At 40.2% G+C, this 16,937-nt stretch overlaps 1 protein-coding gene across 5 annotated transcripts in view; it reads right to left on the reverse strand.

The window, feature by feature from the left end:
- Positions 1–16,937, reverse strand: part of MGAT5 (alpha-1,6-mannosylglycoprotein 6-beta-N-acetylglucosaminyltransferase) — a 113,722-nt gene that overhangs the window by 5,854 nt on the left and 90,931 nt on the right. For all 5 annotated transcript variants that reach the window (XM_052674851.1, XM_052674850.1, XM_052674852.1 and 2 more), the window contains 4 exons: positions 9,638–9,784; positions 6,469–6,585; positions 5,612–5,686; positions 1,161–1,318 (listed from right to left, as the gene is read on the reverse strand). In XM_052674851.1, the coding sequence (XP_052530811.1) occupies positions 1,161–1,318; positions 5,612–5,686; positions 6,469–6,585; positions 9,638–9,784 (497 nt within the window). The remainder of the gene's footprint in view (positions 1–1,160; positions 1,319–5,611; positions 5,687–6,468; positions 6,586–9,637; positions 9,785–16,937) is intronic.

Below are 16,937 nucleotides of genomic sequence, written 5' to 3' on the forward strand. Positions count from 1 at the left end.
TAGAATTTAACAGACTTTTTGTCCACAGAAACACAATTTTGTCTAGATAGCTAGAAAAGAACAAGAGCTTGACAGAAACTTTTCATACGTGAGCTGCTTCTGTACTCCGCTGGAAATTACAACTTTTCAAATAAAATATAAAAATAAAATCTGTCTACAAAGAATATAGAAAAAGATGAAGATGGAAAACCTGTAAGGCACACTTGCAAGCAGCCATTTTGCAGCCCAGCATTTGAATGCTTTGCTTTCATTCTGAAAAGAACACAGGCATGTTCCCAAAGAAATGGCACCTGAAAGCAGCAATAATTTCCTTAATGCATAGCTGGTAAGCACTATAAAGTGGTACTAATACCTCTAAATGCAGCAGGGATCAGAAATCTTTACATCCAGGATGCTACTGACAAAGGCTTGCAGAGATGGCACTTGGAATCGTTAATGAATATATGTTTCTCAGTGTGGATGTTAATCGTAACCAAAGAGGGAGCTCAATAAATGAGAGAAAAGCAGAACGAGGCACTGCATTTAAAATCATGCAAGTAACTGGTGGAAATCACACAATGTGCAGAGAGTTTTTTATTTGCTGCAACAAAAGATTTAATTTTTGAATCATTCCCTCCACCGCACTGCCAACCACGGCTGGGATTAGTGCAAGGCACCATGCCATTCACTTGCTCTCAGGAATATATGGCAAAAGTAATACAGAACAGTGCACCTGCTCAGCCAAGGCTGCAACAAGCCCAAGTTTTACAAGCTCACTCAAACACAATCATAGTCCTGGCATCCGTGATACTGCAGAGTAAGCATCTCTGCTTGTTGCAAGCAACTCCATACCAAAGGGCAGCGCAGCGTGCAGAGCGTGCACTTAGGAGGTGGAGGGAAGAAGGAAAAGCTGTGAGTTTTTGGCTTGGTGATTGCCTCTGTGCTGTATTCCTCATTGCAAAAACACATGCTGCATGGAGCAGTGCTGTGGGCACAGCAGTAACTCCAACCATCCGCTGCTGTGAAGGATGGACTGCTGGCCTCATGGGTTGCTGCTGCCAAAACACACAGTGCCTCTCGACACCTCCTCTGCTCACAGAATCCGTGCACTAAGCACCTTACGTGGCAAAAACCAGAGCTATAGAAAGAGACAAATAATGTTTGTGCTTTTGGGTACTTACTTAAGCAGAGCTTTGTCCTTGTTAAGATGCTGGAAGAAGGAAGGCTCGCAAATGAGCTGGCTTTCCTGACAAACTTGTTTACAGGATTTTCCAGGTTCAGCAATTTTCACTTGAAGGGCACTTAGTGGGGGCCACATCACTTGCCCATGACAGAAATCCTGCAGTGACAGACAACATTTCATTGTGATGAATCCAGTGTCTCATTAGCAATTTTCTCCATTAATAAAGTAAGTGATTATTATTACAAACATTCATTTAGAGCTCAGTGTGGTTGCACTAAAATCACTATGACAGAGGATAAAAAGAATTTTTTGAGTGGGCGAATTGCCACCTTTGCTAGTTGAAATAGGGTGGTATCATTATTCCCAAAGCAGTTTCTTTCCCACCTTTAACTAATCACAAGTATTTGAATCTCTCTTTACTTCCACATACCCAACCCATATTGGCTCTGTGACTCCTGTTCCACCAGCTCCTGCTAGCAGAACTATTTTGGTAGCAGCACAAAGTCTAGGAGGAAGGTCCAGGGTCAGCTACCCTGCGAGTGAGACGTGTCTCTGTGGCAGGTAGTGAGCCATCTGGGCAGGATCAGGGGAAGTCACAGCAACGCTGAGGAAGTGAACTCAAAAGACTGATGATTTCTATAAGGCAACCAGGGTTCAGAGAGTCTGTTTGTTCTCCTTGATTGAGCTGATAGTCAAAGTGCTCTGCGACAATGAAAGAAACTGGCCCTTATACATGCAGTCAAGCGTCATGTGCAGCAAGAGAGGGAAAGAAAAAATGCTTGCAAAAAAGAAAGTAACAGTTTTTACAGTCTTGGCATTATAAATGAAAAAAGTAAATAACATTCCATTATAGTTGGCCATTACTTCAGTATTTGGTAACTCTCATCAGATGGGCATCAGAAAGTTTGGGCCCACTCCATCACCATCATGGTTTGCCTTCTCCTGACAAAGCAAATATTTGTACTAACAGGCCCCAGACTGTGACCTAGGGCTTAGAAAGACAGAACTACTTCAAAATTTAATGAAATGAAACCTCCAAATGACAACCAATTCTTATTTTTTTTCTCCTCTGTTTAGATTTCCTCTGCTGAAGCAGGAAGATTTTGTACCCACAGCTTTAACCATAAATTTAATATCCTAACTAATTTCTCAAACATCTGATAGCACACAGCAGAAGATCACAGTTAGACCTTATCTGTGTTTTATGACACTTCTTCTGATAAGCAATTTCATATAATCACTGTAAACGAACTGCCAGTTTGTACAGCTGCTTTATTTGATATCATTTTGATGAACCAAAGTAGCAAGAGGCACATGTACAGAAAGTCATCTAAGTGTGCCAGAGAAACAAAAGTGCTTCAGGCACAAATTGAGAAGAAACAAAAATTCAGAGAGCAAAAGTGATTTTTCATGAACTCCCATTGGGATTTAATTTTTTTTTTTTACTCATATTTGTCATTAATAGGTTGCATTAATTTTTTTGGTTTAGTGCATTCTATAACATAAAAAGAATAAACTTTCATATTTAAAAAAAATTCATTTTAATGGGTATTTTTGGCAGAATAATTTTACATAAAGCAGGTTAACAATAGATGGTTTAAGTTATTTTTTAATGAGGCTGTTTCATAAAGGTTGCTTTGTTATTTGGACTTGGGTGCTCTGCTTATTCTGAACTTTTCTAAGTAAACACTTGATGCAGGAGGGAATTTATCTATTGTAAATATTGGATTCATAGTTTGTGAGGGCAGAAGGCAAAGTTATTCAAAGACAAGGAAATGTCTTGTGAGCCTTCGCCATTTGCTGGAAACTTCAGCTTGTAATATGTCTTAGTGGAAATATTTCTCTAAATCTAGGCCAACACCAGCCTCCATTTCTGCTCCACAGCCTGGTGGGAAGGCTTCCTCAGCGCTGCTGCCCTCACAGATACCAGCACAGAGCTGTGCTGTCAGTGGCTGGTTTACCTATCAACTGGGCAACCTAAGTTTAGTAACTTTGGCCCAGTCTATCTTGTCACACAATCCCACACACATAACATTAAAATAAATAAATGATGCTATTTAAAACCAAAGGTTAAAGTTCAGCACAGCCTGTGGTTATACACGTTTTACCTATAATCATCATTTCAAGGTGAGGTGGACTTAGCCCATATAACAAGCTAGTGCTGTCTCTGCTCTTCCCTCCAGCTGAATGCCCTCATCCTGTTCTTTTTGCCAGCTTTGGTGCTCAGCTGGGTCAGGTCAGTTTGCTCATTCAGTAGAGAGCAACCACATGTATTTTCTGCTGGGTTCCCAAGTACTACTCAGCTGGACCACACTTCTCCAGGTCAGCGTGCCTTCTCAGTCAGCCCTGCTTGGCTCATCCAATTGCTCCAAGTTTGCAGCAGGGAATCCTGCAGCTGCTTTGGGAGCTGCTGCAGTTCCCATGCTGACAGCAATGCTGATCTGAGCAGTCCTACCCTTGGGTTTGCATCCTCTGCTGCCCAAGCAAAGCTGACGCAACCATCTGTGGAGCCTTGGAGCCAATAGAACCAAGGGACCTGCTGAGCTGCTGGTTGGGCCAGGAAGAAGGAAGAACCTGGAGTGAAAGCTGGATCAATCTGGCTAACGGAGCATTGCAAAGTGACAACGACAGCTCTCAGCAGCTCTCACTCCAGACCATAAGGACCTTCAGTTCAGCTGCTGGATCTGAAGAAGCAGGGAATCCATTATGCCTGCTATGAGAATACTGTCCTGACCCTGACCCAGGTGGGGAATTACAGACAATTCTTTGAAATCCAACAGTTTCGCTGTCCCATAGGGTGACCTACGTGTTTGTATATCTGCCTTTTTCACATTCACAAATCACCACGTAGACCACACGCACTTATGCTTAACACACCTTGCGACCTGTGAAAAAGACCAGCTCCTTGCGTTCAAGGCCAGGCTGAATGTGGCCCCAGGCAACCAGATCTAGTGCCTATTCTATGATATATCCATTCCTGTTCAGAGTTTCTGCTTTCTCTGTTCTACCTGTGTCCAACCACAAGCTCTTTAAAATATGGTCTTCACCTCTATTTTTGCTTCACCTGACATGTCAGGCATAGTGCTACGTAAATGCAGGTAATAACAGTACAGAGCATCCTGACAGCTGTGAAGCAATAACAGCTTTTCACAATCAGTCAAGCAATGAACAACACAATAATGCTGTATTTAGTTCTGAGGAGGTGTGATAAAGGCAAGATCTTAACCCTGGGGGAGGTGTAGAGGGCAAAGAAACAGCTTAGCATCTTTGGGGCAATCTCTAAATTGATTCTTTCTTCCACATATTGAGCTCCATACCTTCCTTATTGACAAAACATCTCATTTACAGCTAACTTAGAAGAATTAAAAGAAGCAGAGAGACTTTTACCAGGCTATGATGTCAGTATAGCAACAAAAAGCATATTGTGTTTGTTGGCAGGAAGTTGGACAGAGCTGTGTTATTTTAACTAAACTTTTGATCTGAAGCCACGTTCTTCTTTATTACTACCTGTAATACTGTCATATTTCAGAAATACAGATACAGGAGCCCACCCAGTGTTTCTGAAAGAAATTCCAGAAGTTAATTGGCTTAACAGAGATATACGTTACTCTTATCACTCTTCTGCAGCAGGCAGAACAAAAGGCAAGATGTTGGCCTTTGCAGCAGATCTGGCATTGGGCAGAAGTCCAAGCACACATTCAGTTTCTAGAAATCAGGATCTAATGCAATTCTGTCCAGTTTATTATTCCAACTCAATACCTTTTGCTAATCTCAGCATGCAGTAATGCAAAAGTCCTTTAAGTTACAGATTCCCAAACCAACTGAATATTTGAAAAAACTTCCAAGAGGTTTTAGCCTAAGTGTAGTTCTACTGCAAAAGCATCTCTGCATTTATTCTTTGTGGTTCAAAGGCTTTTTTTGTATGTGTACACACTGAGAATGCCAGCTGTAAAAGAAGTCACATTGATGCTGAAAAATTACTTTGCTTTTCTACTTCAATAAGTTAGCAGAAGAAGGTTCTTCACATAGATATCTGTCTATAGACACGTATACATAATAGTTAAAAAAAACCTCTCCTTTAGCTTATGAAACACAAACAAGTATATCCACTTTTGCAAAGATATACGGTAAATCAGGCATTCACAGATGAACCAGAAAAGCAGAGTGAATATTCTGGTAGTCAGCACTTTGCCTTCACTGCTCGACAGCCTCTGCATGCACAAAAATCCCACTGGTACAGTATCACATGGGAGCTTTTCAAGCCAATGCACAGGTATCCATGTTTGCATCCAGGTGAACCCCATGGGAACCTCATATGAGCAAGCAATTGTCTAGCAAGGGCTGCACAGTTTCCACCTCCACAGCAACAACATTAGGAGGCTGTAGAATTGCGAGGGTCCCCCCTTCCCAATGCAAACCAAAAGATTCACCCACAATAAAAGCTCATACCTGTCTTTCAATAAATGCATTCATCCTCTGAAGCATTCCCTCGCAGGTAAATTCATAGGGCAAATAAGGGTCAATCTGTTGAAACACAGTGCATTGGGTTAGATGTGCTTTTGTTCAAATGAGCATTGCAGTGCACTGCGGTAGCTGTTTGTATTCCAAAGACCATATAAGAGAAGCAAGTATTAACAAATCCCAATTTGACAAAGTCATCAATAGTTTAAGCTGATTTCTTCTCCTTTGCAAAGGCTATAAAAGTTGCTCAATGATCATCTTTAAGGATATGCCAAATACTAAAATTTCAAGGCTTATTGCAAAGTAAGAGATACAAAACTAGCCTGAGACCCTGCTGGATGCTACTTTCAGTCCTGGAATTGAAGTGAAAAACAAAGCATTGAGACAAAAAAGGATGTGATACTTTCAAAAACATCTTCAGTTTTTTTCCCCTTTATTTTCTTCATAAAGTGCCCTCCTAGAATGCCACTCCATAAGTGTCCAGGCATTTCAGGGTTAGTTATGTTAAGACCATTGCATGAGCCAAAAGAGTTAAGCTGGTACTGGACAGCCTGCAATGCTCTATGAACAGCAAGGAAGCCTCAGTGAACGCACAACATATATACTGCTTTATGATTTACAATGAATTTGTATAGAAATGCGAGTTTCATCTCACATTTGTTTCATTCAGGTAAGATCCTGACTTTCCCATCCTAAATCATGATTATCAAATACAACAGGGATAGAATGACAGCATTTTCCCCCAATAACCTATGAAGTAATTAAACTGACATTATGAGGCAGTCTACTGACGTTCCATGATATACTCTCAAGTGTTGATATAAAATTGAGAATACGTTTCTCACCTTTTGATTCAAAATTGATTTCACAGCCTTCTCCACTTCAGAAAGATCATGGATGTCTACAGTCCAAACGTGGGGCTTCCCAATGTAAACTTCAGCATAGGGATGCTGAGATGTTAGCTGCAAGGAAGAAATGGCGTCATTAAAAATGACGGCGTTAGGATTGCTTTCCCCTCACTCTCCTCACCAGGTTTGGTGAATAAAATACACTAGTAGAATGCAAGAACTCAGCTACAACTGAACAGTCAATTTCATTCCTTCTGAGCTCTCTTTCAGATTCTCCATGTTTAAATTCAGAGAGTGAATTGAGTAGGAAAAGTGAAGATCTGATAACAATGCAACTCATAAGCAACATTTGTACACTTCCACTTGTGGCTTTGCTTCTCACAACATCTAACATTGCAGAATAATTGCTGCTTACATTAATTCCTGTTCGTGCGACCCAGTCTGCCCTCTGTGCTGGGCACAGCTCCTTCACAGAGCAGTGCCAGCTGTCACAGCTTGCCACTGCTGCCAGCCCAGGTTGGACCCGTGTGACTGGCTGCCAGAGCTGGCACCCTTGCCCTGTCTCTCCAAATTTCAAACAGTTCCAAGCTTCTATGAGCAGAAGGGTATAAAAGATCATTTCTATAACTCAGGATAAATTATGACTGCTATTTCTGTTGCTACTTTTACTACAAGCATCATTTGACCTCGAGAGTGTTAACTGTTATTTTGCTCAACCCTTGGTCAGAAAGCAATTTCAATAAATATTCCAGTAGATATCCAAGAAAAGTGATCCCAGAGATGGCTTGTTAGATTCCTCAGCTAGCAGGATGGCACTGCAAGTGAATTTTGTGACAGCTTTCACCGTCCTTGCTCTCTTTCTCAACTAAACACAAGGAGCTACTCAACTGCCTGAGTTCCTAAGACACTTCTGTTTGAACTTTACACTGCAGAAGCTGCATTTCTATTACTTTTAGTTCCAACAAAAAAATTTTCAACTGTGCTTTTAAAAATACGAGCATAGGCAGTCCTTCAAATTCCACAAAGCCTTAGGAGTCAGGCACTAGACCACTCTTCTTCGATCATCTCAGTAGGCAGAGAACAATGTTACAGCCAGGCCAGATTTGGAAGATGAACAACTGTACTTCCTAGGTTAGTAACTGTTTGAGTATTGAGAATAACCATCAATGTGTTCCTATTGCAGCACGCATTCTGCACCTGTACTCACAAAAAATTAGAACTATTTCTAATACTGAAATGCTTTAATTAGCTGAGGCTTGATATTTTAGATATTCATCTGGCTATAATTACGACTTATTAGAATACTTCTAAGTAGATTCAAAATTAATTTCTAATTTGAAGTCCTTTTGCTCCCTAAAAGCAGAAGATTATTTCTGTGGGGAAAGAAACCACACCCATCAAACGCATTTCAACTAGACTTACTTAGCATACAGTGCTCTCTTTTTCTTTTTTTTGCAAGGAAGAGAAATGGAGAGGAGCTGCCGGTACAAATACTGGTACCAAAGAAGCTGTTGGAAGGTGAATTTCTTTGTTGTTTTTTTTTTCCTTCCTGTTTCTCTTACCTGGTAGAGTGGAAGCAGGTAACTGCCCACCCCAGATCCGCTGCAAACAAACATGAACTTAGAACATGAGAAATAGCAATTTGCAATGGTTACTTTACTGTAGAAAATATAGAGTTAATTTTCAAATTGGTCAGTGGATAATCAATTAATTTTCAGAATGACACAAATGTTTGTTGTTAATACTTGAAAAAACTGGTAGACGGATGGCAGAACTTTTTCAAACTCAAGAAATCAGCACCAAGATAAGTGGATCTAAATGCAGTTGTGGAAACTAGTTACAGCAAAGGTTACTTTTATGATAGATCAACTGAGCACACAAATGGAGTAACACTGGTGAAGAACGCTCACGGTATTGTTTTGTACTGAAGCTGTCAGTAGGGATTATTCTTCTGTGCAGGTCAAGTGCACAGTATTCCTGTTACAGCTGACAGATGTCAGCAGGATTTAGCAGAGCATTCCATGCACTAAAACTCCTACTAGAGTTAGGTGGGTCACAAGCAGCCTGATTAGTTTTAGTGTTTGGGCACAGAACAGCTTTTAGAGAGACAGGTGAGGAACTCAGAAGGAAAGCTCTGAGAGGTGCCAAGTCCAAGGAGAAGGTTCAAATAGCCTTCTTTTTATTACTGCTATCTCCTTTGGTGGTAGCAATGCAAACTGTGGGAAGGGCTGAGGTATGAAGAGCTGAAAGGTACCTACAGCCCTGGCACGCAAACTTATAATCAACTTCTGTTCATGGCTGTAAATAGGAAACTGTCTTTTGCCCCTCAGCTTGCTGGCACTGCTCAGTACACAGTTTATAAAGCCAAAACACAGCATCAGTTAGGAGATACTGCTGTGCAAGCTTCTCATCACCTAAGCATTCCTTCAGATAATATGTAAAGGAAATACCTATACACATCTATGACGAAGTTATGGTCACAAGCAAAAGACTTGATATCAGAAAAGGCTACCTGACTACTAAATGCTTGCAGGTGTTGTAGGCTTGTGCCATAGCTGGCTGGCTTGCTTAGCCTTGTTCTTCTCTTAACAGAGGCTAGACACCCTGGCTGTTTTGTAAGCTTGAGGTATAGTTTTCCTTTTATCTCAAATAGTCAGTTCTCCAAATTCATTCTGTGTTCAACTACAAATAGAATGTGTTGTTACCATTAATAGCAGTGCTCAACAGTGCTTGAATAGATTTTTTTCCTGAGAAAAAAATAAATACAAAAACATATACAACAATCCTACAAAAGCTGTTCTAAGCATTAAGACATTTATTTAGTTCCTGTGAAGAACACAATAATATGTTTCTTCCACAAAATAAAAATGCTTTCCAGCAACACATCATATACTACCTGTTCCAGGTCAGAACATCAGCTGTAAAAATACAGTTTAGTTTATGGTCTGTGAATAAGAATTAGCAGAACATACACACAGACACAAAGGTAAAGCTTAACAGTATGTGAATAAGGATTGCTAATCCCACTGATGGCTAACGAAAATGACAGTTGTACATGTCTTGCAGTAAACTGTGAGCATTTATGCAACTTCTCCTATATTGTGCTACTAAAAAGAAATCCACACTCATTTTCAATAAAGAACCAATCAACATTAACAAAGCTTACCTCTCGGAGTGTTGGCTTGCCTTTAAAAAATTCTGTGTTTTTGCTACTTTTTGGTGGATTAAATCTTAAGTTCAGAAAAGCACAACCATTAGCAATAGCCTCTAAAGGAGCAGGCCCTTCATAGGGAAATCCAAGACCAACAAACAACTGAAAAGCAGAAAAGAAGGTCTGTCTTAATGTTTGTTCTTTACAGAAATTGAAAACTAAGGCCTAACACAAAATAAACAATCACACACTCAAAACATACAAGCCTGCAAAAAACACTAAGAAGAAAATGTGATTCAGCAGCTCACTCCCTCATACTCAAGCAGTAATGGAATGTCCTGTCAAACACATTTGACAATAATCTTCTGTAATGAACTAAGATGGCTTTTCATGTAGCTGAGGGAACAACAGACCCTTTCAATTTTTTTTTTTTTTTTTTTTTTGGGGGGGAGGGAGGGCGAAATCATTTGGTGATTTGATCGAAATTCAAATGAAACTCCTGAGCTGCCTAGCACGTACAAGTTTTAATGCAGCAACCGCACTGAACAGCCATAGTACTGTTTTCTCTCTCACACACACCAGCTAACTTGCTGAACATGAACACTATCCTGGCAAGCCGGTTGAGTCTAATTAAAACGGTAGGTGGCAGCAAACATCAACTGAAGACACTAGTCAGCAGAGGTTTGCATAGGATTAAATGGATTCAACGCCCCAAGGTACACTGCAGGAGGTAAACTGCATCGCAAAGCTATTCCTATAGTCAGCTTCACCACAAAGCTATTCTTATTGTCAGCTGAGATGACAGGTGCTCTAGAAAAAGCAGCGTTTTTCCTCAATGTGAAGAAATCTAGTATTTTGTCAGAGTTGCAAGCATTTACTTGTATCTTGATCCCTTTCTTGGCCTAGCATAATTCCTGAATTAAATGATTTTATTTGAAAGTATAATGGGAGAATGAAAAGCTCTGATGATAACAGCAACGTCTCAGCAATGCTTGGCAACCTTATGTACATACATATGTGTTTATATAGCTACTCATTTTTTCAGAATGAAAGGGAATCTTTGTAACTGTTAGAATACTGGAATTCATGTATTAGAATTGTGATCAGAACCATGCATTCAAGGAATTCCAATGATACTTTTCTACTTTGTTTTCTGCAGCATGGAAATGAACGGCAGACTCACATTCTAGGAGCTAACCTTACCTCGATACACAGACCTGTAGTCAGTAGTGCTGTGCACAGGTATTGCAGCATTGGCCCTCTCTGACCCATGACAACAGTATTTTTCTAGGTTGGCCATCCAAAAAGAAGGCTAACCTCACCTTGTTTGAGAACGCACGATTTTCACAGCATGGAGCTGAATGTTGGTTCTTCAGGTTAAAAAAAGTCATCCACTTGCACAACGCTTCTCAGCCATCTTGCTGAGAAATCTTACAGGAAATGCTCCAGTAGCTGATAAAAAAAGATCTGAACAACTATTTCCACCAAAGCTGGATTGTATAAATTTGAGCTTTATATGTGGTATAAGATATATTATCTTACAATTAAAAAAAAGGAAAAAAAAATACTAAATTTCACATCAAAAGAGGTTTAATTTAAAGGAAGGAAATCTTTTGAAAATACTAAATTAGATGTGAAACTATGTCATACAATCTGCACACAGGATGTTTGGCTTTTTGTAAAACTACTCCTTAGCTTAGGCAAAAAACCAGCTGAGAACCAGCAATTAGAACCATCTGAAGCATCAATTCTCCTACGATCCTGTGTTTGCCTGTTATGTAGAGAATGCAGGTTTGTTTCATTTTTCACTTTTTTAATAAGCTGCTGCTGTGCACTGTTGAACAGTTTTGTGTCTGACTGGTCCGTTTACTTAGGAGGAAGCTCCATGGGGAAAGAAACATGTTTTTATGTTTTGACAGCACAGAGCACACAGTCAACACTTAATCTATAATAAATAGCCTACCACCTGTTTCATATCAATTTTCAAGCCTTACTTCTAAGCAGCACCATACCTTTGAAAAAATAAAGGAAGGTGTTCCTCTAGCTCCCATAAGGCCAGAATGGTGGCCTGGTGTGCGTTGCCTGCTGGCTCAGGGCCTCACACTGCAGCCCGGCTCATTCTTGCCTGCAGCCCCCAGCTCCTCCTTTCAGCCCCCCTAGCTCTTTCAGCACTTTCCCTCACATCATCTTCATTAGCTCAGCTCAGATCCCCAAAGTGAATCTACACCCTGCTGCTGGAAACTAGCCTTTCTGATGTTCCTTGCTTAGTGTGAGATAAAGACTGTATGGAAGAGAAGGCTTTCACCCACAAAACAACAGAGATTTAGGACAGACTATATTTCTACACGTTTGTGACATAAAACAACACTGTTGCCTCCACATAGGGCTCCTGACTACGGCTGTCTTCCCACACGCTGGGCCTGTGCAGACCCGACTGCTTCACCCTGTGGCTGCAGCTCCATAATGAAAGGCTTCACATTTGAGTGTACAGGCAGCGTGACTGCGGGCACACACCCTGGAAGGCCGGCCTTGATCTTGACTCGCTAGCTGGAGCAAAACTGCTATGCAAAGTAGAATCCCCTTATCCATCACTGGTAAGTTAGTGCTTGAAAGCATTTCATTCTGTATGTGAGCATTTTTCTCAACTTCAAAATGTTTTTGAAAGCCACACCATCATTATTCACACATTTCTTTAAGTGGGCACGTGCCACAGTAGGCGGTGTATGCTTATACCATATGTAACGAGAAGATTGCCAGGAGGAGTTTACAGTATAAAAGTATATCTACAGGAGATAACAGCAAGATAAACACAGATGTAAAATGATTATTAGCATCATTTTTTTTTGTTTCCTTTTTTTAAACCACTTCCTTGTTTGCAAGGTCTGGTACCCATGTGCACCTGCAGGTCTGCACAATCAAAGACGGGGATTCAGATCTGCAATCTCACTTGCACAACTTAAACACACAGGTGTTGAAACCTTTACAGGAATACTTTGGTTTATCATAAGGTAGGCTCTTCAGAAACCTTTTCTGCCTTTGCAGAGAAATGAACTCCTGCTACAGAATTTCAGGCTCTTGAGCTGGCCAGTGAGCATCACGGCACCCAAAACACCACTTCTCTGATCATAACGTCAGCATGTCTGTCATGGTGCAGTAGCTAAATGGAGACTTCTCTGGCATGATATCTGACATGACAAGTACTTTGCAACCACTGCCATGACAAGCAAATTTAAAGTTATGCATTGTTTGAAATCAGTGACTTTCAGTTAACACTAAGCAATTTACCCATGGAATTTACACCAACATATTGGGCCATTATTAAAATGAGTACTTGAATAAATAATCTAAATTATAGCCCTAAGTATAAAGCTAGGGCTGAATATTTTAACCATATAATCCTGAACAGGGGAACAGAAATATTTCATATTTCAGAAGTGCTGCAGTTCCATGAACAGGAGTGTTTCGTGTTTCTCTTTTCTTCTTCCCCTCCTAGCATCGGTGCACTTCATCTCATTGAGTCTGTTGGGCTGGTAGTTTATTGTTGCTTTTGTGTGCCTATTTACTGGACTATTTTGTATATTCTCTTCTAAACTATGGAAAGAGAAGTACAGCAAAATCCGTAGTTTACTATCTCAATACATTTTCCTCATTAATACAAAATGCCTTCTGAAAATTCTGTGATTGAAATATCTTCACAACATATTCGCTTTTTAAATGGCTATTCAGGTGTATTTTGATGAGTCTGGAAGTGAAAAGTATATTACTTCATAAAAGGCAATATCAAAAAAAGTTGAAGTTCATTTTCTTATTCATGCTTATCACAGAATCACACAATGGCCAGGGTTGGAAGGGACCTCAAGGATCATGAATCTCCAACCCCCTGCCACATGCAGGGCCACCAACCTCCCCATTTAATACCAGACCAGGCTGCTCAGGGCCCCATCCAATCTGGCCTTGAACACCTCCAGGGATGGGGCATCCACAGCCTCTCTGGGCAGCTGTTCCAGCACCTCACCACCCTCTCTGTAAAGAACTTCCCCTGACATCCAACCTAAATCTCCCCTCCCTCAACTTAAAGCCATTTCCCCTTATCCTGCAGTTATCAACCCTTTCAAAGAGTTGATTCCCCTCCTGTTTGTTGGCTCCCTTTAGGTATCGAAAGGCTGCAATGAGGTCACCCCGCAGCCTTCTTTTCTCCAAGCTGAACAAGCCCAGCTCCCTCACCCTGTCTTTGTAGGGGAGGTGCACTACTTTCATTAATCGCCATTCCGAAAGCATAGATGACCGTTTAGTAGAAGAATTTGGGTTCCCTCAAAAATTTGCAAGAACAGGGAGCACAAAGTTGCATCTGAAACTTTCTCAAAAGGAGGAGTGTTTCTCAAAATCTCAGTGCTGGTTCTCTCAGGACAGCCTGGTGCCAGCCCAGCTGTGAGCAGAAGAGTTGGCATGGAGGCTGCATCTTGCCTCCTTCTGTTGATCTGAGGTGCTGAATGGCTCCATATCTTCTCAGGAATTGCTGCATCTCTGCAGCTTGTCATACACCACACAGCTGAACTAGTCAAGATGGATGTTGAGTAGCACCTCCTGCTTGTGAAGCACACTTATGCTGAAATGTATTGCTTTGTGATGTACACTAGGAGAAAATGGCAGCTGCATGCTTTTGAGAATAACTGTGTCCTATACCAAGTACCAAATATGAACAAAAGCCTTGTCTGTGCTGTTACCGTTGGAATTTTCTTTTTAAGGGCAAAATAAAGTGCTGAAAAGTAAGCTGACAGGTGTGGGTCGCTGCAGTTGGGTGACTTGTTGAAGTATTATTTAACTCTGGCTTTCTAAAACTAGATCATTTGCAAACTGACCTGACAAAAATGTGCTACCACAATGTTGAAATCATATACGATGAAAGAATCTTTGCCTTTGGATCGTGAAGTATATGTTTAGAAAGAGAAATCAAACAGTTTTTGGAAGCTTAAAAGGAAAGTTTGTTGCTTAGAGACAGTGAGCAGCAGGCTAGATGGCTCAAGTGAGTTCTGCACGCACACATGTCGCCACCAGTGAGGTACAGCTCCTGTTGTTCATGGATTTTTAGCACGCTGATTGTTCAGTGACAAAAACCTTAACTAAATTCATTATGGGGCCTGGTCACGTTGCCTGGTAATTAAAGTGATTATGATTAAAAAGTGTCCTTGGACATCACTGGATGCGTGTGCACACTCACAGGAAGCTTCTTAGGGCACAATGCTCCCTTTCAAGTCAGCTTGATTTCTGTGAAAACCCCGCACTGACGCTAGCAATTCAATGCCAGGAACTATTGATATCAACATGATGAATTCACAGATGTAGCAGATGGCCAATGGAGACAGGTGAATGGTGCTTTATACTAGGCTATGTTAAAATGTTGTCTCAAAGGAGATCAGAATCAGAAACTGTGAATGTACAGGCAACAAGACGACTTAGATCAAGCATGTAGATTAACACTAAGAATCAACCGTATGCTAAAGCAGAAAAGCCATGGAACCGATGAGATGCTAAACAAGTTAGCAAAAACTAAAATAAAACCCCAAATACAAAATCAAACAGGTTTGACTGAAAAAGTGCAATTCGATTAGATGATAATTCTCAGCTTCCACTTCCAGTATCAGATGCCGCTGTTTTTATCTTGAGCTAGATATATTGGATCAAGAATTATACAGGGGTAATAACCAAAATTAATGGTGCAGTAAGACGTATTTCTTTTCATTATCAGAACTACACTGCACTCTGATTTGTCTGACAATAAAACAAACTAAGTATTAGGAGAATTGGATAGACTCCTAACTGCGTATTATCAGGCCAGAGGTTTGTTGGCCTGGTTACATCTTTTAATTTTTCTGAACCACATCAGTGTGCGTCTTGGCCATCTGATAGAAAGAATGCAGAACATTTTGAAAGGATATTCCTCAGTGTTAGGAGAAAAGCAAACCGACAATGCACAACAGCATAGAAAATCAAGTGCCTGTAGGACTCTGAAAAGAGTAGAGATTGAATCCACACTTCTCACAGAAATTCAGTTTGTGAGAAATAAACAACTTGCTGATCACAGGAGTACCTTGCCTCCATAAGCTAGTATCCTCCATTGGATCTCACTAGTCAAAGTATGGAGTAAAACTAGACTTGCTACTTCCAATCATAAAAGCCTGTGCTTAACTGTAAAACACACATTATTTTGAATTTGTCCTAAATTATATCTTTATGTTGCATCTTAGCACATAACAAATATAACCACTAACTGGAGGAGTTATCCCAGTTAATAACAAAAATAACATTTTTTAGTATAATACATTTAAGTCAGCTGATAATGAATTAGAGATGAAGACTTACTCAAACATAACTTGTATTATGAATTTTTTTTTTTTTTTTTAATTATAAGGACACCAGTAATTCTGCAGGAAACTCATTAATTTAGTTTACTATTCCACTCAATAGAATGTATTTGTTTTTCCACAAGAAGTCATTGTTTGTGCTTGGGGTTATTACAATGTCAAAATTCCACCCACATTAGTAATTGTGGTTAATACAGTGATTTCATACTCCACGAGGGTGAAAGTTGTGTAATCTCAATATTATCTGTCATGAATGTAAATGTTGACTTTTTAATCTGCAATATTATGTGTATCTGTATGTATGAAGTACATGCACCCAGTGGTTGCCTTTAAAATGTCATAATTTGCCAACAGTTGTCACGCAGAGATGTCAAATTACCATCATTTCCCCCAGCATTCAAAAGGAGTTCTCTACTGTTATGTGGGAAGACTGGAAAATGCTTTTGCTTTTCTTTTTTAATAGATTCTTCTGTGGAAGTGCACAGCAAGAAACCATCAACAGTGGAGATTAAGTTCTATATATTTTGCTAACTTTAAACACACAACCCCATTTATTTCACCAACCAAAAGCTAAACATTCTATTTAAATGTAATATACTAAGCATCTCAGTGATGTAAAACGTTCCACAAGGATTATGGGAATGGCAATGAAAATCCAATAGCATTCCAATTGCAGGGACAAAAGCTTTTTATTTAAGTGTATACATTGTCCTTTATCTTGACCTCCCTCGACTATGAAGCCACAGGCAAAGCATACCACAAAAAGCACACTCTTCTGCTCTCTCTTGTCTCCGCACAACTGGAGCAGAGAGAAGGAAATGAATGTAGAATGAGGGACTTGCCTTTATTCTTTTCCTCCCTACAGAATGGGGTCAACTTCATGTTAAAGTCATTGGTAGGGCAGAGCAAGCATTCCCGTTGTACAGCTTTCATATAACGCTTAACTTTCACAT

This window comes from Tympanuchus pallidicinctus, unplaced genomic scaffold, assembly GCF_026119805.1.
Source record: "Tympanuchus pallidicinctus isolate F22 unplaced genomic scaffold, pur_lepc_1.0 scaffold15, whole genome shotgun sequence".
Classification (NCBI taxonomy): domain Eukaryota; kingdom Metazoa; phylum Chordata; class Aves; order Galliformes; family Phasianidae; genus Tympanuchus; species Tympanuchus pallidicinctus.